Source organism: Dama dama, chromosome 30 (assembly GCF_033118175.1).
Source record: "Dama dama isolate Ldn47 chromosome 30, ASM3311817v1, whole genome shotgun sequence".
In the NCBI taxonomy this organism is placed as follows: domain Eukaryota; kingdom Metazoa; phylum Chordata; class Mammalia; order Artiodactyla; family Cervidae; genus Dama; species Dama dama.
The window spans coordinates 78,432,655-78,460,293 of record NC_083710.1 but is presented as its reverse complement, the minus strand read 5'-3'; the positions used below and the strand labels follow the sequence as shown (position 1 = coordinate 78,460,293).

At 44.0% G+C, this 27,639-nt stretch overlaps 1 protein-coding gene across 3 annotated transcripts in view; it reads right to left on the bottom strand.

Moving 5' to 3' along the window:
* FARP1 (FERM, ARH/RhoGEF and pleckstrin domain protein 1) overlaps window positions 1–27,639 on the bottom strand; it is a 303,524-nt gene that overhangs the window by 210,938 nt on the left and 64,947 nt on the right. For all 3 annotated transcript variants that reach the window (XM_061133571.1, XM_061133572.1, XM_061133573.1), the window contains exon 2: window positions 26,264–26,459. In XM_061133571.1, coding sequence (XP_060989554.1) covers window positions 26,264–26,434 — 171 coding nt within the window. In that variant the 5' untranslated portion in view covers window positions 26,435–26,459. The remainder of the gene's footprint in view (window positions 1–26,263; window positions 26,460–27,639) is intronic.

The following is a 27,639-nucleotide window of genomic DNA, read 5'->3' as shown; positions in this document are numbered from 1 at the left end:
CTGTCTACAAGATTGAAAGCTAGGCTCTTCTGAAAACAAGTGGCACAGTATAACGGAACAAACATAGGGGTTGTTTGGACTTAAGACAGTGTGCTGGTTAATTTTGTCTGTCAACTTGACCCGGCAATGAAGTGCCCAGATATCTGGTAAAACATGATTCTAGATGTGCCTGTGAAGATGTTTCAAAACAAGATTAACATTTATGATAGACTTAGTAAAGCAGATTGCCCTCCCCAAGGTGGGTGGGCCTCATTCAATCAGCTAAAGGCCTGATTAGAACAAAAAGGTTGCCTCTCCCACAAGGGACATTGGCTTTTTTCTTGATTGTTGTTCAGTTGCTGAGTCATGTTCGACTCTCTGCAACCCCACGAACTACAACACTCCAGGCTTCCCTGTCCTTCACTATCTCCCAGAGTTGCCTCGAACTCATGTCCATTGAGTCAGTGATGCTAAGATATTAAACACTGACACTCGAAGTGTTTTTAATAAGCCTATTCAGACTCCATGGACCTATCCTTTGGAGACCTGCTCTAATAGCTAACAGCTCCATTTAGAAGTTCTGCCATTTTGGAACGGTGAGGTTTCTGTAAGCCCATATTTCAATGCTGTCATTTCTTACTAGTTTCTCTGCAAACTAGTGTTTCTTTATGAGCCTCAAATGGAAACATCAGTTTCTCCTGAGTATCAAGCCTGCCAGCCCTCAGACGAAGGGATACCGCACACTCTCCCAGGTCTCCAGCCTGCTAACTCACCCTGCAGGTCTTGGGGCTCGTCAGCCTCCAGGATCACACGAGCAGAAAACCCAAGCTGCAAACAGCAGCTTAAAACAGCATTTTGACAGAAAAGTTGGGAGATCTCCAAAGTCAAATGTGGAAACTACAGGAAAATAAATTCTAATGCTGTTAAGAAAGAAAGGTACATTGGAAAAAAGAAAACTTCCTTCTCTGAAGGTCCAACAGCTAATATACACACCTGTGAGGATAAATCACCTGTGAACAGAGTCCACATCAGAGGACAACTTTTTATTATTTCCTTGTTGCTGCTGCTCCAAGTTCTTTCAAAGAAATGATGAATTTCCCTTCCCAGCATACTTCAGCCTGGCCACCCTAAACAAACACAACTGCTGAAAACGGCTAAAGATACTAGATACAACTATAAAATCATCTTTTCAGCTGCACTGCTCAACCTGCCAAAAAGCAAAGCCTCAAAACAAAGACAGTCAAAGGAGAACCAAACAGCTGGTGGTAGCCCCAAGAGCTGCAGCAGAACTGGGTCCAAAGCAGGACGAGCCACATCCACAGATGGAGACACCATCTCCAACCGACCTCAGATCACCTGGCTTGGGTGTTCTGTCCCCAAGTGGGAAGGGCCCAAGGGAGGGCAGAGAAGAAGGGGAGGAAAGAGCACACAGAATCAATCACAAGAGTCCCCACCTAGCCACTCCCCTCAGAGGTGGGGGAAAGTCAGGTTTAGACGAGGCTCTGAGCGCCTCAGACAAGTGTCTGCCTTGTCCCCGCATTTCCACACGGAGGACAAGACCTCTACATTCTTATAGACTCTTGAGAGTCCCTTGGACAGCAAGGAGATCAAACCAGTCAGTGCTAAAGGAAATCAACCCTGAATATTCATTGGAAGGACTGATGTGAAGCTCCTATACTTTGAACACCTGATGCGAAGAGCCGTCTCATTGGGAAAAGACCCTGATGCTGGGACAGATTAAGAGCAGGAGGAGAAGGGGGTGACAGAGAATGAGATGGTTGGATGGCATCACTGACCCCATGGACATGAGTTTGAGCAAACTCCGGAAGGTGGAGGAGGACAGGGAAGCCTGGCATGCTGCAGTCCACTGGGTCGCAAAGACAGCTACTAAACAGCCACCATCACCACACTGGATGTTCTTAAAAGCCAAAGAGCTTTATTACTTACTAAAGTAACATTCCTTGAGATGTCTACACAGAATCTGAGTAACTGAAAATACAACTACTTGTTGCTTTTAAGGAATGGTGCCACATGATTAGGGCTTACATTTTAGAATATGGCAGAAAATGAGTGTGTATATGTGTATATACAGTGCATACTTTTCTAAGAGAGTTTTCATGATTCTGAGGACTCCTGGGCATAAATAAATATTATCAGACACATTCCTCAGTTCAGCCTACTCCAGTCCCTCCCCATCCCTCTATCCTTACCCAACCATCCTCACCCCCCCAAAGTAAGCACTCCAAAAAATCAGCACCCTTGCTTTAGCTCAAATAAATGGAAAGATATGAATTTTCCCTCTTTCCTTTCATCAGAACCATAGTCTGGAACTAGACTGTTAACGCAGAACACTGGCAAAGTAGGTCGCAAGAACAGACAGATTTTAAAATCAGGCTGGACAAAGACCATCCTAGGAAACTGCTCAGTCTATTGTGTAAATTAAGGTCACAGGAGGTGGAGACTACAAAAAGCTCTGGTCTACTGTGTCAGGAAAGACGGGGAAATGCAGCGGGGTACCCAGGGTACCCGTGAAGAGATGGGAAGCCAAAGATACTAGTTCTTAAGCCAAAAAGGGCTTTAATTCTCAAATCCACCATCTACTTGATTGGCTCGAAGGTTTAGCTGCAATTTCACAGTTGTAAATAGAATTTCAGTAATTATAGGACTAACGCAGCAACTTCAGTTTTCCCAAGCGTCTACAGCATCCTCAGTGAATCTTTTTACTGATATTAAAAGCAGAGTTTATGAACAATAGAGAACATGGAGAAGTGATTATAGATGTAAAGTGATTAGACCATAGCAATGTGTCCTAGCTGAAAATCACTCTGGGGTGTGGGGGTGGTCAACTTAAGTTGAAGTTGGTGTATTTCCAGCAGGAAAAGCAAGTGGAATGAATGAATGAATGACTAGGTATACGTTACTCATCTTTATCCTTATTGTCTTAGTTTCCTGTATAACCCCAAAGGTATATAAATAGTTTACCAAATGTTCTCCTGATGTCTTTATGTTTAGAGCTAGACCTTCATTTGATCTCAAAGGTTTGCTTGTACCTAGTATAAAATGAAAAAATTAAATTCTTCTTCCAAATGAATAGCTAACTTGGCCAGCACCATTTATTAAATAAACCATCCCTTCCCCACCAATGTAAATGCACTTTTACCATCTATAATTTCCCAGATGTCCTCAGGCTCTTGATTCTATTTCTGTGCCAAAACCTACTGTTTTAATTATAGTGGCTCCAAAATCCTAACATCTGAAACAGCAAGGCCCATTTTAAATATTTCAAAAATGTCTCAGCGATTCTTGAACATTCCTTCTCCCACATGAACCCTTTTGCCTGCTTTCCCATTCCCCAAAGAATAAGAGTGCTCAGACTGAAGGGGTGTAACAGGTGTAAACGCCTTCAGAGAGATCTAGTATTTTCTTTTGGAAGGCTAAACATTTATTTTATAAACCCACAGTGTATAAAGCTAAAGCATTCTACGATCTTCTGCTTGGATCTAATTATTTTCCATCCATGGAATTCTCCAGGCAAGAATACTGGAGTGGGCAGCCATCTCACTCCTCCAAGGGATCTTCCCAACCAAGGGATTGAACAAGGGTCCCTGGCATTGCAGGCAGATTCTTTACTGTCTGAACCACCAGGGGAGCCCAATTATTTTCCATAGGTTTATGTAAACATAGCAGAAAGTTATTATTTCAATAACTAATAATTGCATATAATCACAATGCATGCGTACTCAGTCATGTCCAATTCTTTTGTGACCCTATGGACTGTAGCCCACCAGGCTCCTCTGTCCATGGGATTCTCCAGGCAAGAATACTGGAGTGGGTTGCCATTTCCTTTTCCAGAGGATCTTCCCGACCCAGGAATCAAACCTGTGTCTCGTGCATTGGCAGGCAGATTCTTTACCACTGCACCACCTGGAAAGCCCATTAATCATAATAAGTAATACTCAGCAGTGGTTGACCTCAGAATTACTATATGACCTATGTATTCTAAAATAAAGTGCCTATATTTTAACACCATAGTGAGCCCTTTATAAATAATTTGCTCCATCACAAAAGGGCTGAGTCCTTCAGGATTCACCACTATGCTAAGCTGTTTCCAGCATCTTAGTTCATCCTCCATCTGGCCATTTACATCCTTCAAAATGGATTTAACAAATATTAACAAAATAGTTTTAAATAGAGTTAGACATTTAATAGACATGTCTATGACACCTTTTTATCTTACAGTATCCTGTTTTGTTACAGTGAAAGTTTCTGCTTACTTAGGGACAAGCATTTTACAATACCATCTTCCCACCCAGGAGTACAGCCCACTCTTTCACTATTCAGATCTTATTTTCAGTCCTTCTATTAAGTTTTACATCTCTCTTCCTATCAGGCATGTTCTTCCTTGGTTAAATAAGTATTTTGTTTACCCTTACTCACAACTTTGAACTTCTCCCATCTCTAAGCTTTTATTCCAAGGATGAAAAAAAAGCTATTCGTTTCTGTTATTTCTTTAGTCATTCAAATCCATTTAATTTCAAAAGTACTTGAAGTATTACCTTAGGTTTCTAAGATAACCTCTGAAAACAAAAACAATTTCTTTACTTTTCTGACCAGTCTTTTCAACTTCTCATTGTATAAGCTACCATCTTTAAAATACTGTTGAATAATGTTTAGGTGAGAGGGAAATCGCATGGTCAGCTGATTTTAATAGGAACAGCTATAGTATTTTATCATTTAATAGAATGTTGCTGGATTTTGGTAATCAGTCTTCATCATGTTTTTGCAATTTCTATTTACTATTTTAATCAGATATTTAAAATCACGGCTACAAACAACTAGAAACACTTAAAAATCTAAGGATACTTTTTCTTTATTATTTTGAATGACTCCCTAATGTTGAACCATCCTTGAATTCATGGAATAAACCTTAGTTGGCCTGACTTTTTAAAAATACCACACCTGGTTTTAGTTAAACTACTTATAATTATTCCTATATTCAGTAGTAAAATGGGTACTTTTCTTACTGTACTTTCCCATATTATCTATGTTAGACTTTTGTTACATTGTAATATTATATATTATACTCTTAATAATATGGAAAGTATCAATAAAAATGTCAGATGGGCTGAAGGCAATGCTTTACCAATGCCCTGAACCATCCATGCTAAGAAAAGCCTAACCATTTGGCCAGAGTTAAACCCAAGGCAATACTGCTCACTTAGAACCACAAAAAAGCTGCAGGCAGCGGGCCTAGGAGGATAACGCACACCTGCAAACTGGGGTCCTTGAATATCTGAGTTCCTCACCTGACCTGCCTCTTGAGAAACCTGTATGTAAGTCAGGAAGCAACAGTTAGAACTGCACATGGAACAACAGACTGGTTCCAAATAGGAAAAGAAGTACGTCAAGGTTGTATCTTGTCACCCTGCTTATTTAACATATGCAGAGTACATCATGAGAAACGCTGGTTTGGATGAAGCGCAAGCTGCAATCAAGATTGCCGGGAGAAATATCAATAACCTCAGATATGCAGATGACACCGCCCTTATGGCAGAGAGTGAAGAAGAACTAAAGAGCCTCTTGATGAAGGTGGAAGAGGAGAGTGAAAAAGCTGGCTTAAAGCTCAACATTCAGAAAACTAAGATCATGGCATCCGGTCGCATCGCTTCATGGGAAATAGATGGGGAAACAGTGGCTGACTTTATTTTTCTGGGCTTCAAAATCACTGTAGATGGTGATTGCAGCCATGAAATTAAAAGACACTTATTCCTTGGAAGGAAAGTTATGACCAACCTAGACAGCATATTAAAAAGCAGAGACATTACTTTGCCAACAAAGGTCCATCTAGTCAAGGTTATGGTGGTCATGTGGTTGTTTTCCAGTGGTCATGTATGGATATAAGAGTTCGACTATGAAGAAAGCTGAGTGCCGAAGAATTGATGCTTTCGAACTGTGGTGTTGGAGAAGATTTTTGAGAGTCCCTTGGACTGCAAGGAGATCCAACCAGTCCATCCTAAAGGAAATCAGCCCTGAATATTCATTTTAAGGACTGATGCTGAAGCTGAAACTCCAATATTTTGGCCACCTGATGTGAAGAGCTAACTCATTTGAAAAGACCCTGATGCTGGGAAAGATTGAGGGCAGGAGGAGAAGGGGACGACAGAGGATGAGATGGCTGGATGGTATCACTGACTCAATGGACATGGGTTTGGGTGAACTCCAGGAGTTGGTGATGGACAGGGAGGCCTGGCGTGCTGCAGTTCATGGGGTTGCAAAGAGTCAGACACGACTGAGTGACTGAACTGGAACTGGAAAGGGCAACACACCACAAAAGCCCTTCATGGGGTCTGTACTTGATCTTCCATAAATGGAGACACCATTATGAACATTTCCTGGTAAAATCAGACAGTACTAGAAAAACTTCACCCTAAACACAAATGTTCAGAGCAATGCATTCTCAGGAGGAATGTAATTTTAAGTATATGATCTTTATAAGTCTTATTAATTAGGCACATTAATTAATTAGGCCAATTTATGAAATCTTCCCTTAAACACGGAAACTTAAAAACCGTTTCCAGTAAACACTTTGTTTTTCCTACAAACCCTAATAGTTCTCCAAAACAACAGTAAATAAAATCTTACAGCACATTAAGCTGTGGTTTGCAACCAAGACATAAATGGCAAAATAAGACTATGTGAAGGAAAGATAACAGGCTCTTAGAGACACAAGGAGTCATTAGTTAAGCAAAAAAGAAAAAAAAAAAAAGTGAGTGGAAGGGCAAACTGTGTTCCTTACAATAAAAAGAAAAATACTCTAATCCCATTATGACTGCCAAAGCTGCCATAGAAATGGGTTACAAGATAGTATCTAAATGGGAAAACGTATGTGTGCCCCTATAAACTGCTTTATTGCTCCTGTTCTCCTCCCCTGGCTGCCAATAAACTTGTTCAGCGTTTTACTTTTCTGCTGTCACCTTTCTACCCCTCTCTCTGGCCCACATCTAAAGTCTGGCCAAATACCAGGAGTGGTCCACAAAGTGGGGGGTTAGCCTTGCTCCCCGAGCTCATCACAGGGAACTGTTAAACCGCTTCCTGTTAATCACACGGCTGCTGATAGAAGAAAGAAAGAGAGCAAGATAGAGGTAATTTTCTCTGCGTGCGCCTCCTAAGCCCTTAGATTCTTCCTCTGAGAATCTCTCCATCCATCAGTAATACTGTTTCCCAAGGAAGACAGAATGACGTCCACCCAGCATGTACAGTATGTCCTGGTTTTATAAGATATTCTAAAAGACAAATGGGGTTGTAGCCTGGCTCACAAGAATTCACCTCTCTGCTATCTGGCCGTGGGGAGCTGCCCGGTGACCTTTCAGCAAGCCCCCTGCTTGACTCACATGAGCCAGAATCATTCTGTTCGTTCACAACCCAAAAACTTTTAATTGAGGAAATATATAAAACAACCTTACGGAAGAACCATGAAATATCAATACTGTTGTCTGGTTGGATGATTTTAAATTTTCATGCACCTTCTTGGTTTTCTACCATCGAAACATCACTTTAGGGATAAGTAACCTGATGCTGGGAGGGATTGGGGGCAGGAGGAGAAGGGGACGACAGAGGATGAGAAGGCTGGATGGCATCACTGACTCGATGGACATGAGTTTGAGTAAACTCCGGGAGCTGGTGATGGACAGGGAGGCCTGGCATGCTGCAATTCATGGGGTCGCAAAGAGTTGGACACGACTGAGCGACTGAACTGAACTTAAATGATGTTAAGGTTAATTTCTTTTAAAGATCAAGTGTTTCCCTGGTTTTCACTAAACCCCTTAAACTGTTCAAAGATGCCCAAACCTCTAATGTTCAAAGTCATCATGTTAACAAGCAATTATTAAAATGAGCTCTTATGACAGTTTCATGGCTAATGACAATGGTCTCCACAATGCCCAAATCTCTTTTTTGGGGAGACAGGAGGTACCCAGTTCTCTAAGGCAAGTAAGAGGCAATGACTCACTGATTTCATGACCCTGTGGAGGTCACAAAGAACCCACACCCAGGGTTCAATCCCTGGTCAGGGTGCTAAGATCCCACACGCCTCAGCCAAAAAAAAAAAAAAACATAAAACAGAAGCAATATTGTGACAAACTCAGTAAAGATGTTTAAAAAAATGAGACGACAGAGGATGAAATGGTTGCATGGCATCACTGACTCAATGGACATGAGTTTGAGTAAGCTCCAGGATCTAGCCATGAACAGGGAGGCCTGGTGTGCTGCAGTCCATGCGGTCGCAAAGAGTCGGACACAGCTGAGCAACTGGACTGAACTGAATCCAAAAAATATCTCAAAAAAAAAAAAAAAATGCCCATCATCTTGGGCCTGACCTGTGACCATCACACAACCTGCTAGGAAATGTCATTAGACTATCATAACCTGGCTTTTAAACAGTGTTTTACTGAACACTTTTCCTAAAATGTTCATATCCTAAAAACAATATAGTCAACCTGCTTTTTCTTTTTCCACTTCTCTAAGCTGTAATGGGCAGTACAGTAGAGAGAAATGAGGCTGAGTAATCCAGGTGAGATACTGCAAGTCTCAGGAGTTTCCACAATGTTGTCAGCATTCTGCTTCCATCATATGCTGTGCTGTGAGCTTATCTGCAAACAGAAAGACTTCTGAGATCATGTTACATGTCCCATTGCTGCCTTAAGTTGATGGTATTTTACAAGGACATTCTGAGGCCTCAAGATGTGATAAAGCACAAGTAAAAAGGATTTCACAATGGGGAAAATACACCCAAAAGCTCTACTTTAGGGACAAAAAATTTAGAACTTTTGGACTTCCCTGGAGGTACAGTGGATAAGAATCTGCCTGCCAATACAGGGGACACAGGTTTGAGCCCTGGTCCAGGAAGATCCCACGTGAGACAGAGGAACCAAGCCCATGCACGACAACCAGTGAGCCTGTGCTCCGGGGTCTGGAAGCTGCAACCACTGAAGTCTGAGCATCTTGAGCCTGTGCTCGGCGACAAGAGAGTCCACCGCAATGAGAATCCCTTGCACCACAATAAAAAGTAATGCTCAACTGTCACAACTAGAGAAAGCCCTTGTGCAGCAAAGACCCAGCACAATCAAAAACAAAATATTTTTCTAAAAATTAAAACTCCTTATAAGAATTTCTGAGCTACAAATTTCTAAATGCTGCAACACAAGCAGAATAAATACCATCACGCTTTGTTTCATCTTCACTGTCAGATGAAGCCTCGCAAAGGAGGAGCAAACGTGGGCAGAAGGGCAAAGAACAGAAAATTTATCATTTGCAAGGAATTAATTAGAACGAGGTCCAAATGGTATGACTTGGCAGCTATCTGCATAGAATGTCATCTGTTATTCAAAAACAGTATTTAATTGCAGATCTGCGTGCCAAGTGCAGCAAGAAGACACTCCTTGGCCTGTTGCCTTGAATGTATGTTTTATATGCATATTAAAAGATTTAGTTTCTGAAGGTATGAGAAGCTTATTATTCAACTGGTCAACTCACATAGAAAGAGCTAGAAAATAAAGAATGCATAACATGTTGGTAACTTGAGTATCACCTTGAAATTTTGTCTTTGCAAAGTGTTCTCTGTCATTAGCTGCCCTAAGACCCAGTAGATCATGCAACTGGAGGTGAATTGACCCTTAGAATAAAGTGATTTGCTGAAGCTACCACAGATGAGTCAACAAACAGAATAGGTCTACCAACTCTTTACCCCCGGTATGTGCAGGAAACTCACTAGTGCTGTGGAGGTTACAAAATAACCCAGCCCCAGTTTTAAAGGAATTTACAGTCTTTCTGGCAGGCATGAGCCATAAAATGATAATGAAGGATATACAAACAGAAGATAAACATCAACACCAACACCAAATGTCGTAAACACTTGTGAAAGATGTTACCTTGGATGTTTTCAAAGCGTCTTCATCAGTCATCTACAGAAATGAGGTCACAATACTTTTGTGTTGTGAGTATTTTAGGTTATCAGAATAAGTTTTTTCCTTCCTCCAAGTTTTTTGGAGAGTTGGACTATAAAGAAAGCTGAGTGCCAAAGAATTGATGCTTTTGAACTGTGGTGTTAGAGAAGATTCTTGAGAGTCCCTTGGACTGCAAGGAGATCCAACCAGTCCATCCTAAAGGAAATCAGTCCTGAATATTCACTGGAAGGACTGATGCTGAAGCTGAGACTCCAATACTTTGGCCACCTCATGCGAAGAGTTGACTCATTGGAAAAGACCCTGATGCTGGCAGGGATTGGGGGCAGGAGGAGAAGGGGACGACAGAGGATGAGATGGCTGGATGGCATCACCGACTCGATGGACATGAATTTGAGCAAACTCCGGGAGTTGGTGAAGGACAGGGAAGCCTGGCGTGCTGCAGTCCATGGGGTCACAAAGAGTCAGACACAACTGAGCAACTGAACTGAAGTCTTTTTACCCACAGCTAAGTATTTCCGTATCCCCTGACACCTACCTAATACACTCTCAGTGTTCCACTGAAGCACAGTACATGGAAATGAAGGTCTAGACTAGTTATCTCAAGAGCTGAAATCAGTTTGGCTATTTTAACTAGTCTCCAATTTTTAAAAATATATGGTTTTTAAAAATTCCATAAAATTTCTTATCTTAACCATTTTTAAGTGGTCAGCAGTTCAGTAGTGTTAGATAGATTCACAGAGGTCTCCAGAACATCTTCAACTTTCAAAACTAAAATTATATTGCCATTAAACAACGACTCTCCATTTCTACCCCATCCCAGCCCTTGGTGTTTGAGTTGCTCAGTCATGTCTGATTCTTTGTGACCCTATGAACTATAGCCTGCCAGACTCTTCTGTCCATGGAATACTCCAGGCACCAACACTGGAGTGGATAGCCTTTCCCTTCTCCAGGGATAGAACCTAGATCTCCTGTACTGCAGACAGATTCTTTATAGTCTGAGCCACCAGGGAAGCCATTAAACAACTCTCCATTTCCAACCCACCCCCAGCCCTTGGCAATCACCATTCGACTTTCTGTCTCTGAATATGATTACTGCTGGTAACTCATGCAAGTAGATTCATATGATATTATCTTTTTCTGACTGGCTTAGTTCACTTAACATAATGTCCTCAAGGTTCATCCATGCTGTAACATTTGACAGGATTTCCTCCATTTTCAGACTGAATAACATTCCATAGTATGCATATTCCATGTATTATCCATTCATCCACCAACACAGGTTTGGGTGGCTTCTACCTCCTGGCTATTGTGAATTACACCATTTAAAGACAGGTGTACACCACCACGTGTGAGAGGCTTTCCCGGTGGCTCAGTGGTAAAGAATCTGCCTGCTAATGCAGGAGACGTGGGTTCGATCCCTGGCCGAGAAGATCCCCTGGAGGAGGAAATGGCGACCCACTCCAGTATTCTTGCCTGAGAAATTCCAAGGACAGAGGAGCCTGGTGGGCTCCAGTCCATGGGGTCGCAAAGAGTCAGACACAACTGAGCACACAGCATGTGTGAAATAGATACTTAGTGGGAAGCTTCTGTACAATGCAGGGAGTTCAACTTGGAGCGCTGGGATGAGCCCGAGGGGTGAGAGAGAAGCTCGACAGAGAGGGGATGTATGTATACTTACAGCTAATTCACGCTGTTGCACGGCAGAAACACAACACAGTAAAGCAATTGTCCAATTAAAAAAAATAAAATTAAAAAAAAAATAAAAATAGGTATATCTCTTCAAGATCTTGCTCTCAATTACTCGGGGCTGATGTCCAGAAGTGGAATTGCTAGATCACACAGTAATTCTATGTTTAATTTTTTGAGGGACTCTTCCATAGCGGCTACCATTTTCACATTCCCACCAACAAGGCACAAGAGTTTCAGTTTCCCCACATCCTTATTAGTTGTTCTATCAGTATTTTTTTATTTTAACAGCAACCATAGTAATGGACGTGAGGTAATATTTCATTGTGGTTTTGATGTGCATTTCTCCAACGATTAGTAATGTTCTTTGGCATAACTGTTGGAAGACAAAGGATGCTGGGAGAGCGGTGAAGGCTTATTTTTTCAACCTGGACCAATTCATCAAAAGAACGGCTCTCTGCCAGAACTAGAGTGAATGATGTTGGGAGATACTACGTGGTGACTTTCAAGCCAGCACTCTCCCATTACTGATTCATGGAAAAATGCTGGGGGAGGAAGGAAAATGACTCCAAACCAACCCACTCCTACGGTTCACTTGACTGAAAGAGTCACGGTATCTCATCCAACATGACTACCCACACTACAGTTCCCATTTTAATCACTCATAAATGTGATTTAAGAAAGTGTTATGTGATCAAGTTCTCCTCCACCTATTAAGGAGATGTCCCATTCTACACCGTGACTAAAGGAACCACAGAAGAAAACTGGTCTATAAGTTGCCCATGTAGAACTCACAGCAGTAAGTGGCCCAACTTTTTCTCAAATATTTCATAAAGAAGCCAAACAATGAAACTTGCTATATGCACGCGTTGAATTGTATCTCCCCAACTGTATCCTATCCCCCACCCCTCAGGAACTAGTGACCTTATTTGGACAATGAGTCTTTGCAATTGATCAAGGTATGATGGCGGTGGGCCCTATACTAGTATGTGAAAGTCGCTCAGTCGTGTCCAACTCTTTGCAACCCCATGGACTATCCAGTCCATGGAATTCTCCAGGCCAGAATACTGAAGTGGGTAGCCTTTCCCTTCTCCAGAGGATCTTCCTAACCCAGGGATCGAACCCAGGTCTCCCATGTTGCAGGCAGATTCTTTACCAACTGAGCTATCAGGGAAGCCCAATGCTAGTATGGCTGTGGCCTTATAAAAGGCAGAAACCAGGACAAACTCACCGAAGGAGAAGGCCAGGTGAAGCGGAAGGCACAGATTGGCAGAGACACATCTATGAGCCAAAGAACATCAAAGATGACCAGCAGGCTTCCCAGAGGGCTCTAGTGGCAAAGAACCTGTCTGCCAATGCAGAAGACATAAGAGATGTGGGTTCAAACCCTGGGTCAGAAAGAGCCCTTGGAGGAGGGCATGACTACCCACTCCAGTATCCTTGCCTGGAGAATTCCATGGACAAAGCAGCCTAGTGGGCTACAGTCCATGGGGTCACAAAGGGTCGGACATGACTGAATCAACTTAGCACACAGCCCACCAGAAGCTAGCAGGGAGGCCTGGACAAGACTCTCCCTCAGAAGAAAGCAACCCTGCCCCACACCTTGGTCTGAGTTCCAGCCTCTAGAACTGAGAGACAAGCATTCCATTACTTCAACTGCCTATGTGGGATATGTGACAGCAGCTCTTGCAAACTGATGTATCTGTCAAATTGAGTTGCCCAATGATGGAACAGCCAGGAAGATGGACCACAAATAAAGCATCACCTCAATGCCAGGGTACCAAGTGCTGCTGGTAGGACTTAGAAAAATCACTGATGGCCTCCAGGGTTCATACGGTTACAGGGCCCAGAGAAAAAGAACTTGCTTCATCTAGTACCTTGTGTACCAGAAAATAAGGACCAAAAACCAAAACCAACTCCCCAGGCCTCCGTGGGCAGCCATTTCTGGAGCCAGACAGAGGGCAAAAAATAAGTTTGGAAGCTAAGCACTGCAACTGGTACCCACATAAATCTCTAAGCAGCCCTGGGTTGGCAGGATGCCCCAGAGCTGCTGGCAGAGGGTTGGTTTCTGTTGAACCAGTTTTCTGGAGAAAGTTAGAACTTTATTTTCTAAGGCTGCCATGTACCTTTCAGGAGCTTCAAGAGAGAAGGTAGCTAAGGGCAGGAACTGAGGAAATCCACCTTACAGAAACTGGCCTTGGAACAGAAAGGAAGATGGGGGGGTGGGGAAGACAGATTCACCTTGTTATTAAGGGTTTAGAAAGTTCACAGAGAGCCAACATCGAGACTTCACTAGGAATGAAGATTTTTCCTCTGAGATGGTAATAATGGCTGGGAGCTGAAACCAGAAGAGCCCTAAACAGGCACCTTGTCGTGGGGTCAGCAGACATTTCTGATCATCTCCATGAAACCTACCTAGATGTGTGAGCCTCTCAGCACACACAAAACCCAGTTAACTATGGGAAGGAGTAATTCTTGATGCTTATTACGAAACCAGACGCTCCATTTAACCGCTCTAATAAAATCTGTTATCCTGGTACTTATAAAAAATCTACATCAGGCAAAGACATGCTAGATGGCCAAGAGTTAACATCTAAGTTTTGTTTTAACTCATAGACTCAGCATGTGCTATAGCTATTGCACCTACCTGTCCTTTTCATCATTGGGATTCTAGTATTAAGCTGTCTATAAATTAAAACATGTCCAAGAATCACAAGACTTATACGCGAATAAGAGGAATTTTTGTTGGCACCTACTGTGTGCAGCACATTGTCCTGCAGGAAATAGGATGAAGGTTGGAGGGTCAGAGGCAAGGCTGCAAGGGTGGGAATGAAGGCAGAGGGAGAGAGATGAGCCTAAGTGTTAGGAGATAGGAACCTGGGGGCCTGGGCCTGGTGGCCTTGACTTTCTCTGGGAGTCCTGGGCCTCTCCCAAGAGACGGGGTGTCCTCTTGCGGTTCCCACTGACTGGTCTCTCCAGCCTGCTCACCTTGGGCTCCTCCTTCACGGGTCTCTAATTCAGCAACAGGAAATGCTAATAGAGGATAGGTGGTCCAGGGGAGAGGGGGATGACTTACCACCTGCCCCTCCTCTGTTCCCTCCTGGCCCTATTCGGGCCATCGCTCCTGCTGGCCAGGCCTCTTGCCTGGCTGCAGAATGACCTGCTTAAGACCCATCTTCTATCTCTTCCTACAAGACTAAGGACGATACCAGCTTATGGGACTGCAGGAATATGAGAGCTGATCGGAAGGGACTGGGAAGGGCTGTCACAGCCACCTTGGGACCCAAGAAAGCAGTGACCAGGGGAGTTCTTGCTTTTCAATGCTTTCGACACTCAGCATCACAGCTAGTGTCTAAAGCATCATAGCTTTACAAACAGCTTCAAGGGCTTCCCTCATAGCTCAGTTGATAAAGAATCCGCCTACAATGCAGGAGACCCAGGTTCGAGTCCTGGGTGGGAAAGATCCCCTGGAGAAGGAAATGGCAACCCACTGCAGTATTCTCACCTAGAGAATCCCACGGATAGAGCCTAGCAGGCTATAGTCCATGGGGTTGCAAGAGTCGGACATGACTTAGGGACTAAACTACAAACTAAACCACATCATAGAGAGAGCAAAGGTAACTGAGCCCTTGAGTTCTGTTTGTGGACAGAAACCTTCCAACAAACAGCCATGGAAGATGACATGACCGTCAAACACACTTGAGAGTTCGTAAGTAAATGGAATTAAAATTAAAGGACAGGCCACGCCCCCATTCCTTTCAAAGGCTTGTGAATGGTCACTTGAAGACGCTAGGTGTCAATGCTTTCCCAGCCTGGCCTTCAAGATGAACAGAGTAGCTTCTGGGATGACAAGCTAATTGAAATGCAGAGAGTAAATATAATTTTCCTAATATAAATGGGAAGCAAGCAATCAACCTCCCTTTGATACTTCCAGTTTGTGCAATCTCCATAATCAGTATGAATCTCAGAGGTTCATTTACAGAGTCACAGATTCCTCTTTGTGATTAGAAATGAAGCAGTGGCTTTTATTAGGAACATTAGCAATGCGTCTTTCACGTCAACTGAAAAAAGAAGACATCATTTCCAGTGCAACAGCTGCCATAGAAAGGCCAGCTGACGTCCCAGTCCTCGGTAGTGGCAGGGAGCCAACCAAGGTGTAAATCTCAGGAATGTCTGTGTCCCCTCTCTCTGGGTGTTCCCTCCCACGTGCTGCCAAGGCCTGTCAATCCTACCTCGTCAATCTGAAAACTTAACTGATGCTATAGGATGGTGCTTTAAATAAATATACTTGACTGATGGGAGGGAGAAAAAAAAAAACTCTACCTTCTCAGCTTCTCTTTGTCTGACAGCCCTCCAACATTCCACCTGGGGCCCTGACCAGCCACCGCTGTGTCGATGACCTTGGGAGGCCCTCTGGTCCCTGGGCTATCCCCGCTGCAGGCTCAGCCCTGTTAATCCACCCTACCCACTTCGGAGTATCTATCCTTGGCATCTGTCTCAGGGACCAGCATGATCACGTGATGGGCTATCCTCTCTAAGGGATCCCCGAACGGCCTGGTGAGAACAGGGCTTAAGTAGAGGCCCTTCTGTCCCCTCTGCTCACCGGGCTCATTCATGCCCGCCTCACAGATCCACTGATCAGCCGTAAACAAGAGAACGTAAGGACAGATGTTAGTACAAATTCTGGCACACAGCAAGGGGTTTTTAAAAGGGCAGCCATTATTTTTGCTCATTTTCTTATCATCAGCAGCACCCTGTTGTGCATGTCCAGAAATATATGTGGGACCCGTATCAGGTTTCCAAGATCACGTTCCATAAACCACCACCAGCGCTCCCTGAATTCCACTCTGGGTATCAAGTCTAGCTTCCTGTTTATATAAATGGGGAAAGAGAAAGCTATAAAGCTCTCGCTCACAATTATAAAGTATGACTTTCAGAATTGTTTTTACACAATGACTTTCTCTACAGATCACAAACTGATTAAATCATCCCAATATCTTTCTCTGGTGTGAAAAGCATGATGTCCAATGTTCAAATTTATAAAAGACAGCAAATAAGTAAATCATTAAAAAAATAGCAGATAATTTAAACATCACTCCGATTTATATGTTAATATGTTTCATATTCACATTTAAACATAGAGGTTCCTAGTCAGCTAAATGCTTCCTTCAAAGGAACCCACAGAGAAGACCCATCTGAGAGGGTCCTAAAACCATCCACCTTGAAATACCTCTAGCCAGTGCCAGAGGGAAGCGAGGTTCTCCTAGGAAAATCCTGTCTAGGAAAACAGAGAGGCTTTAGGCTACATAAATATGTGCTCAGTCGCTCAGTCGGGTCTGACTCTTTGTGACCCCATGGACTGCAGCCCGCCAGGCTCCTCTGTCCATGGGATTCTCTCCAGGCAAGAATACTTGGGTTGCCATTTCCTCCTCCAGGGGATCTTCCTGACTGAGGGATCGAACCTGCGTCTCCTACACTGCAGGTGGATTCTTTACGGCTGAGCCACCAGGAGAGACAGGCTAAGTAAATGGAGGAGACCAAAAACTCAGTAAAACCAATATGCACACAAAACATTTAAGCTTTAAGAATATCCCCTCAGTGTTAAAGCTACCAGAACTGAAGCTCAGAGGAGCTACAGATAGACAGAAAAAAGGGATTAAGTGTACTTGTGAGAAGCTGCGACTTCATCACACCTGTCCAGGCGGCACTTCCTTCTTACAGACCCTCCAAAGCCACCTAGGATCCTCATCTCTATTTCAGGAAAGACTCATCTGAGACGACAGAGAAAGCTGGGGGAAATTTTTTTAAAAAAAAGAAAAAAGAAAGAAAATTACTCCACCTGACACAAGTATGCTTTTTTAATTTCAAAATGTTTTCATTTGCTTTTTTTTCACTTCACATACCCAAAAGCCCTACAATAAAAGCACAGTCTCAATGCTGCTAGTAAACAAGAAAAGTAAAGTTTAACGTGCAAGGAAGAGAAACGACTAGCTTTTAGGGGAATCTAATCTCCATCTAGACTCGGCAAGGTATTTTCTCAGAAGGTATTTCACCTGAGCTTCACCTCAGCCCCATGAAGTGTGTGTTCTCCAGATTCAGAAACAAGGAAACAGGTTGAGAGTGGTTATCTTCTTATCCACAGCGCCGCCGCCCAGCTAGTAAGCCATGAAGCCAGGACGCACTTCTAGCCCAGGTCCCGATTTTCCCCTTTTAACCACTCTATTTCTTATAATTAGGACAATTTATTATCTCCACTTACAAGAGGGAGGGAAAGCAGCTTCTCAAACTCCCTACGTCTCCCCAGAATATTGGCCCATTTTACCACCAGATACAGACATTCTCGGTTATAGTTTATTCCTCTTATTTATTAGCGTCTACTGAGAGACTTTTCAGGGAGAAAATAGCAAACAGCTGTTAGAGAATTCCTGCCATCATGTCAGAGCCACAGAAACGACTTTGATCAGGAGTCTACACTGAAGTTGAAAGGGGAACACAAACATTTTGTGCCAACATTTAAGTTCCACTCTTCACATCTAAGGAACTAGAAAGTAAAGGCGAACAGGATTTTGCTGAAATGATTTATGAAAAAAAATTTTTATCTATTAAAATAGCCTTTAAATTTAACCTCAAGAGACCAGACCCAGACGGACCATTTATCATTCAAGTTAAATAAAACACAGAGTGGACGGTGCAAAAGCAGAGTGGACATAAATACTCTTTCAGAAACTCTGCTAAGAGACGGAGCCAAAAGCAACACTGATAAGGGGAAAGAAATATTGACTCATGTTTAAAAAGCTTGAGTGAACTTGTGAAATTCCTTTCCCTCTTTCTGGTTCAAACTGCAGCTGCTTAAGAGGCAGTTAATGGAGCTCTGGGCACACACACCTCCCTTCTGGTTTTAAATGGTCGATTAAATTTTATTTAGGTCTTAGTACAGCCGCCACCAGCTCTTACATGCACGTTCATACAAAAGAAGAAAATAAAGGAGCCCTGAACTCATACCTCCCATCTAAGAGCATATAATCCATCAACTGCAAGGAATAACCCCACTGCCGGGGACATATGATTCCAGGGGAGAAGCAAGACACATATTAAAAAGAAAGATATACCAATATCCCCGCCCCCCCCAAGATCTTAGGTTAAATATACATTCCACCTCTTTGGGAAGAGGAAAAAACAAAGACATTCAGTGGCTTTAGATCCAAAAGGGCATTGTCTCTAAGATGGCTAACATAGAAATTAAACAGGGAAACAAAATCATTCACAACAAGACAAAGACGGAGAAAAGGACCTTGTTTTTCTACAGGCATAGTTGCTGTGAGCTACACAAGTCCAGCTCCAAGCCAGCAGCCTCCCTTCTTCCTGATGTAACTAAGGAAAGTGAACTGAAAGTGTTCATTGCTCAGTCGTGTCGGACTCTTTGTGACCCTATGGATTGTAGCCCGCCAGGCTCCTCTGTCTGTGGGATTTTCCAGGCAAAAATACTGGAATGGGTTGCCATGCCCTCCTCCAGGGGATCTTTCCGACCAGGGGATCGAACCCGAGTCTCCTGCATTGCAGGTCGATTCTTTACCATCTGAGCCACCAGGAAAGTTGTCGATGTAAACTAGGGAGTCCCAAAAAGACAACACAGAGCTTTTTAAAGAGACAAACTTCGGCTACATCCTCTTTTTCTGAGCACCAGATTATGAAGAGAGTTTAAAAATTCTCCAACCATTTAAGACCTTTTGCAGAAACACAAAACACTTGGAGGAATAAGCCCTCGACTGATGTCAAGGCCAGGTTACAGTGAAAAATAAACGATTGCTTCATTTCAAAAGCTAAGAAAATGAAATAAAGGTTTAATCATTTATGGACTGACCATGCCAGACTCCTAATTAGGTATGAGATAACACAGGCACTTTTGCCCTCAGTTTAAAAAAAAAAAGAAAGAAAAACCTTTGCAGTCTCTCTTATTATGACGTGCAAACTATTTTTCTTAAAAACTTTAGATGTCTGTTTCCAACAAAGTTGTTTGTTCCCGCTAATAATGCGTTGTCTGGCAAATACCTGATTTCTTTCTATCTTCTCAAGTGGCATGAAGTTTAGCCCAATTTAGTTCAGTGATACTTATTTAGGTTACCCCACCCATCTGGGCTTCCCTAATGGCTCAGATGGTAAAGAATCTGCCTGCAGTGCAGGAGACTCAGGTTCAAGCCCTGGAAAATGGAGTAGCTACCCATTCCATTATTCTTGGCTGGAGGATTCCACAGACATGGGAGCCTGGTGGGATACAGTCCATGGGTCACAAAGAGTCGGACATGAGTTAACACACACACACACAACACAACACACAAACACACATTAAATCCTAACATTTCCTGATGCCCCATAAGCATGTTTGTGGCTGTCACTGAGCCGTGTCTGACTCTCTGCGACCCCATGGACTGCAGCACAACAGGCTCCCCTGTCCTTCACCATCTCCCGAAATCTGCTCACACGTATGCGTGCTTATTCACCTTCGCCATATTTGATTTGAGCACTTACCAGTTACACAAGAACTGTTAATACCACCTCCGATGAGGCTTTTGTAATATTTCTTAGATTAAAATCCCTTTTCTCAAAGAGTTTACTATTTGCCTGCGGAATTAACAAACATAATCATGGAGAGGTAATTAACCAACAGAAGATGTCAATGCAAGGTTCCAACTTTCAAAAAAAAGAAAGGGAGGGGGGAAAAAAGCATGGATTATCATCTGAACCAAACTCTTCATTTTGCAGATAAGGAAACTGAGTCTCAGTGGGGTTATACTTAGAGGGAGAAACAAGATTAGAGCTTCTGATTCCAAGTCTAATTAGAGGTATGGACAACAAGTAGTTTAAGACAGAGATAAAAAAAAAAAAAGACAGAGATGACCCCCACCCAGGAGTCCTGGGGAGAGGCTTGGATGGTTGGGGGATCTCGACAAATTTGTTGGTGGATGTTGGGCGGTGTTTACAAATAGGAAAGGAACCAGAGCAGCTGGAAGATGAGAATTTGAAAGGAGCCTTGGAGGCAAGTTTGGAAACATCCAGTAAGGCAAGACAGTGGAAGCCCACAGATCTTATAAGACGAGGCAGGAGCTCGGGGCGAGGGAAGGCGGACAAAGTTGGGGTCACGAGGGCTGGGTTCCCATCCCAGTGCTATCTCAACACCATACAAATGTGAGGAGGTGACTCGAAGAGCTCCCCAGGGGTTCCCCCTCATCTTAAAGGAGATGACAGCACCACCCAGCTTTCCTCATCTGTGAGAAGCACATGAATGAACAGAGGTGTGGGCAGTCGGTCACAGGTTATGGCATCAGCCTGAGGCACTGTGGAGGAACAGAATATAAGGATAAATAAGAACCAAAGGGGCCAGGCCCCCACAGAGCTCCCCTTCTACCTGCAGGAAGTCAAAACTAAGCATGATAAACAAGTCAAGAGAATTTTCCAGCTTGAGATGCTAAGGCAGAGGATGAACCAACCCAGGACCAATGGTGGAGAATAAGGAAAAAGTCACCGGAGCACTGGGCCGTCTGCCTCTCTCCCAGCCTCCCCAAACTAAGAAACCCACACTTTACCCTCAGGCACCTGGGAGGTAGAAAGGCTTCTTAGGAAAGCCTCGACAAAACACCAACACAGGGGCAGGAGGATTAAACGCCGGGGATGGCGGTGGCCAACACGGAGCACCCCGTACCCACACTACGGCGACTCCGGCTCGCTCCTCACCACAGGCCTGGGGTCTTCCCGTCACCTGTGAGCATCTTTCCCAGACCGGCTTCCTAGGGCTGCTCAAAAGCAGCAAAACATGGCTCCATTTCAGGTCCTCTTCTCTGCTCCTCCTAGTGTGGCCTTGCTAATGAAAACACACAAACTGAATAAACACTTGGGGGAAGAAGCCATCTGCTTCATCCTACAAACGTCAGTAGGAACAGCATTTTGTTTACCAGCAGGGTCATGAGGACAGGACACAGAAAACCTTCTCAGGAACCTTCTGGTGGGGGCGCGGAGAGAGGAAGTCATTTAACCCTTTCAGATCCACATGTCACCTCAAGGTATAACCTCTGGTTGGAAGGGAACACTGCAGATACCACAAGCCACAGGGTGAGGCTTCTCTGCACAGCATTTTCCACATAAAAATGATAAAACCTCTTGGAAGAATTTACTATAAATATTGCATTTGAACTTTCAACTCTGTAGAAAAAAATACCTAAAAAGACCATCCAAGTTTAAGAGCAAAGGTGACCGGAAGAACGAGCCACGGCGTAACAAAGTCTGATGCTCCATGCCCAGGCCTCTCAAAGGATTAAACTCTTTGATAAGACTTCATTCGAGGCGTAAGTAATGATGCAGGCTGGTGTGGTTCTCTGGGCCAGGAAGCATTTGGGGAACGTGCATTTTAAAATGACGACTTTGCCTCCATCCATTCTCTGAAACGCAAGTATCAGGAAAAGACCCAGGAAACTCAGTCCCCCAAGGGAATGATGTGGTTCACAGCAGAATGTTTCCCAAAGGGAATGGTAATGACTTCCGGCCAAGTGCCTGCCCATCTGTGTGACAAATGTGAATTAGCAACGAGAATTTATCGTCACGGGGCGTCCAATCCAAAGAGGGAACGTGGGAGGGTGAGGGGGGCTGCGACACCGGGCCCGCATGAATTCACAGCAGGAAGTTTTAGAGCAAGGTTTAAAAGCAGTTGTGGGAAGCCGCGTCTCTTGCAATCCTAGCCCCTCCTCTCTAATCACAAGCACAGCGGTTGAGTCACCACGGCCAGCCTGCTGCCTCCCAGCTGCAAAGAGTCCTGGCCCATTCTCTTCTTAAAGACCACAAGGTAGCAATTTAGAATCAGCACAGTCAATAAAAATGCTGATCGCTGACTTTCTACAGGCAGTTATGGAAAACATCTGTTGCCTATGGGTTGAGAAGGAACATTCTGACCCAACTCGAATAAGACTTTTAAAAATTGGACATGAATGGATGAGGCATGTGAAAAACTAACAATAACAGTAATCCTACTTGTCAGATCAACTCACCCTAACATTCAAACTTTTAAATCAGCACCTAACTACACTCAAGGCATTGTGCTGGGTGCTGGGGACGAGGCAATAAGGCAAGGACCCAGGCCCAAGAAGCCAGCAGTGAAATGCAAAATGCACATGGGCGAGGCTCCAAAGTCACTGCAGACAGGGACCGCAGCCATGAAATTAAAAGATCCTTGCTCCTTGGAAGAGAAGGCAATGGCACCCCACTCCAGTACTCTTGCCTGGAAACTCCCATGGACGGAGGAGCCTGGTGGGCTGCAGTCCATGTGGTCGCTAAGAGTCGGACACGACTGAGCGACTTCACTTTCACTTTTCACTTTCATGCATTGGAGAAGGAAATGGCAACCCACTCCAGTGTTCTTGCCTGGAGAATCCCAGGGACGGCAGAGCCTGGTGGGCTGCCCTCTATGGGGTCGCACAGAGTCAGACACGACTGAAGCGACTTAGCAGCAGCAACTCCTTGGAAGAAAAGCTATGACCAACCTAGACAGCATATTAAAAGCAGAGACATCACTCTGCTGACAAAGGTCCGCACAGTCAAAGCTATGGTTTTTCCAGTAGTCATGTATGGATGTGAGAGTTGGACCATAAAGAAAGCTGAGAACCTAAGAATTGATGCTTTCGAACTGTGGTGCTGGAGAAGACTCTTGAGAGTCCCTTAGACAACAAGGAGATCAAACCAGTCAACCCTAAAGGAAATCAACCATGAATATTCATTGGAAGAACTGATGCTAAAGCTCCAATACTTTGGCCACCACCTGATGAGAAGAGCTGACTCATTGGAAAAGACCCTGATGCTGGGAAATATTGAGGGCAGGAGAAGGGGACGACAGAGGATGAGATGGTTGGATGGCATCACCAACTCAATGGACACGAGTTTGAGCAAACTCCGGGAGATGGTGAAGGACAGGGAAGCCTGGTGTGCTGCAGTCCATGGGGTCACAAAGAGTCAGACACGACTGAGTGACTGAATGTCAACAACAACATCAATCATATTATGTTCCAAGCTCTTTGTATGTGCCAAGAGTTGTTCATTTGTATCAACTCTTTTGTTCTCATGAAATGAGGTAGGGTTTATGATGAGCCTCATTTTACAGAGGAGAAAACTGAGAGAGATTAAGTACCTTGCTCAAGGTGATCAGTGAGTCGGTAGGAGAAGCTGCGATTTAAATCTCAGTGGTCCAACTCCCCCCTGACATACCTATGAGCAAAGAGGTCTGAAGGAGGGAAGAAACAGTCCCACCTACTGTCTCAAGAAGTTAGCACCTGGGTAAAACAGAGAGGGCCTCTAAGGGTGCAGAGGAGTTTATAGGCAGGCGGGAGAGGGGAGGTGGTATAAGAAACCTTCCAGGCAGAGGAGTCATAAATGCAAAGCATGGACATCAGAAATTATCAAGTAAATTCATTTTAAAAGATGCAAACAAACTTCTATTCCTATTTTCTTAGGCAGAGAGTTCCTATCTAGCTCGTAGCTAAACTGTAGCTAGGAATGGAGTTTTGACAGTCTTTGCTTCAAGGAAACAAGAACTGCAAATGAATACATATAATGCTCCTGTGTACATAACAGCAGAGTTTGATGGCCCTTTGGTCCAAACCCATATATAGGAATACCATTTAAAAGAACATATTGCTAGAGATTTGGGCTCAGAAGTCCTTAACAGTACCAAAGGAGAAACACTGAAACGAAATACCTCACCAAACCAGTCTTGCAACAAAAAGAAAGTGGGGGAGAGGGGGGTGGAAGGCAGTGGGACTTGTTCCAGAAGGTCTGAGTCTACCAAGATGGCAGGTGTGCGCCTCCGTTTTTTACAATTTCAGCAGATAAGCAGTGACTGTTCCTCAGAATATGAAGTTCCCAAGTTCTTGAAGAGATAGGAATTCCACAAGGAGAAAATGAGAAAGGTACAAAGGTCATTTGCAGTGTGCGATAAATTGGCAGGTTTAAACATAGGTCTTCCGAAGTTTGTCTTCCCTGAGACACTTAATGGTAATTCACACTTTTGGAACAATAGCCTTAGAAATGAATACGACTGAGTGACTCATATCATATAAACGATTAAATGATGGGTTGCAGACGTTAATGCCGACTGTTAAAATTTTAGTTGCTCCAGCCAACAGGAATAATAGACAGATTGTCTCCACTTTAAAAACAGGTTAGGTTCCCAAAGTTTGTTTACAATTGGGCTGTTTGGAATTCAAGTTATTTTTTCACCCCCACATGCAAGCAGCGTGAGATACAGTGTGTAGTACCCAAGAGAGAACACAGGGAAAAAGCCAGAGTGTGCTGTGAATTCTACGGATGCTAATTAATTCTTGAGAAAAGTGCCATCGGCACCATACAGAGGTGAACACACGTCCAGACTCTCCCTGCCATTGAAGAGATCGTCTACCTGCACGTGACTGGTGGTGGTTCCTGAGCCTGGAGCAGGAGTGGGGTTTCAAGAGGAGATTGAGGAGAAGGATGAGAAAAGAGGGGAAGGGGCGACAGGGCAGAGGTTCCGAGGAAAACAGCAGAACCATGGGGGTGTGCAGCTCCAGCTGATGAACAAGGCAAGGCTGCTGTTCCTTCATCTCTGCCTGCCTCCTGGACACCTCTTTTGTCCTCCCCCAGCCCCTGGGATGGGGGTCTCTTCAATTCTAGGACTGCTGGACTGTAGGCTGGGTTCAGGGTTTTTCTTTACCCCCACTCCCTACCCACAAACATAGTCAGCAAGTTCTCTCCTGATGTCAGAACACCCATTCAGGTCTTTGATTTTTCTTGCCAGTCACGCAGAGAAATGGAGCGCTCACACACATGCACTGACCTTTAGAGGAATTGCTTGTAAGCAAGGTTCGATCCCAGGGTTGGGAAGATCCCCTGGAGAAGGGAAAGGCTACCCACTCCAATATTCTGGCCTGGAGAATTCCACAGACTGGATAGTTCATGGGATCGCAAAGAGTTGGACACAACTGAGCAACTTTCACAAGGAGATCAAACCGGTTAGTCCTAAAGGAAATCAACCCTGAATATTCATTGGAAGGACTGGTGCTAAAGCTCCAATACTTTGGCCACTTGATACGAAGAGTCAACTCATTGGAAAAGACCCTGATGCTGGGAAAGATTGAGGGCTGGAAGAGAAGGGGGCAGAGGATGAGATGGTTGGATGGCATCACCAAGTCAATGGACATGAATGTGAGCAACCTCCAGGAGATGGTGAAGAACAGGGAAGCCTGGCGTGCTGCAGTCCACGGGGTCGCAAAGAGTCGGACATGACTGAGTGACTGAACAACCACAAAGGAAATTAAACTGAGATTGAAACCACAATTCCCTCTAACTCAGAAACATAAGTAACACACACATAGGCATATATACAGGTGTCTATCAGTACATGGAAAGTCAGAGGAGAATTCAAGTGACACACCCACACGCAATCAAAAAATCAACACGCATCAATCCAAAAAACCACAGCTCGGACGGAACCAGAAGGAACCAGAGGAGCACGGTGAGGTGGGAAGAGGGCTGCTGAATACACAGACCATCTTCCCGCCACCCAGCAGCACCGAAACCCAGGGCTGAGACGAGCGCCCGCATGCCGAAGGCTGCCCCCAACTTACTGGAACTTCAAAGGCCTCCTGGGTATCATCCAGCATCTGGATCTTGATGGACATGAGTTTTCCTGAAGGCGTGGGGGGCGGCTTCTGTCCATGTTCCAACGTACTGATCCCCGAATTCTCCGGGGCCCCCAGTCTCGATCCTGGAGTTGGCCTCTGCTCTATCTCTCCCATGATGAAAGCAGATTATATACAGTATCTACCGGAAGCAGAGAGAGAAGAAAGATACATCAGAAGGGAAGATGCACCGAGACCACTTCAGTAACATTTGTCCTCTCTGCTCTTCATTGTAGGAATCTCCCCCTTGCCTCCCGGAAACACATGAGGGCCGGTCAGCACCACCCCCCAACCCCGGGGCAGCAATCACCTGCTGAGGCTTCAGTTCATTCAAGAACAATGTCACCTTTAGCCACGCAAGGCATGCTAATATTGGAGCATATTTTATTCTTCTGCATATTTTTACATAGCTTATCCTTTTCTAGTTTTACATTCAGCTCTTAATTGTTCACATGATAGACTGTGTTCTACATTATTATTATTATTCAGGCTCTACGAGAATCAGGTACCACTCAACACACATTTCCAGTCTGCTGGGAAGATAATGAGCAGTACCTAATCCTTATGATTAGTATCCATTAGTTACCTTTTATGGATCCACGAACAGACCAAGCAATGCAGACATCAGCAAGATAAACAGATAAAACGTATTTTGTGGCTCCCAAGCTTATAATCTGGTTGAAGAAACTAAACATGCACTTGCACAAACACAGAGGACATTAGGTAGGGTCTTTCCTCTCAATTTCTTATTGGTTTCTATGACAATTACCTCCTAATTAATTTCTTTCCTGCCACACCCCTCCCTCAATTGTTCCCCCTTTCCCAGGAAACCATCCTACATATTATGGTATTGACAAAGCTCTCTTCTCCACCATTCAGAGGTTAAGAGCTAAACTCAGTTGAGTCTCCAATGTTGGGTAATACTTGGAAAGAGACAAGGAGAAGGAATTCCAGGGAAGCAGAACAGCACAGAGAAAGCCATGGGACAGAAATCAGGAGGCATTCAGGAAGACGAGTGAGACTCACTGCTGCAAAGTCAAAGATGCATGTGGAAACTAGGTTGGAATCAGACCACAGTGGACATCAAAAAGCCTAGCTGAGAAATATGGCCTTCACCCTGCAGGGAGTCAGTGAATAATGACACAACAAAAGTAGAACTTGAGAAAAATGAATCTGAAGATGATATACACTAATGGGTTGAAAAAAGAGATGAGCTGGCGGGGACTGGGGTAGACCAGTTACAGAGCTACTGCAACAATTTGAGCTTGAGGGGATAACTTGAACAGTGGTGATGGAAATAAAAAGATGATACTATAAAATGC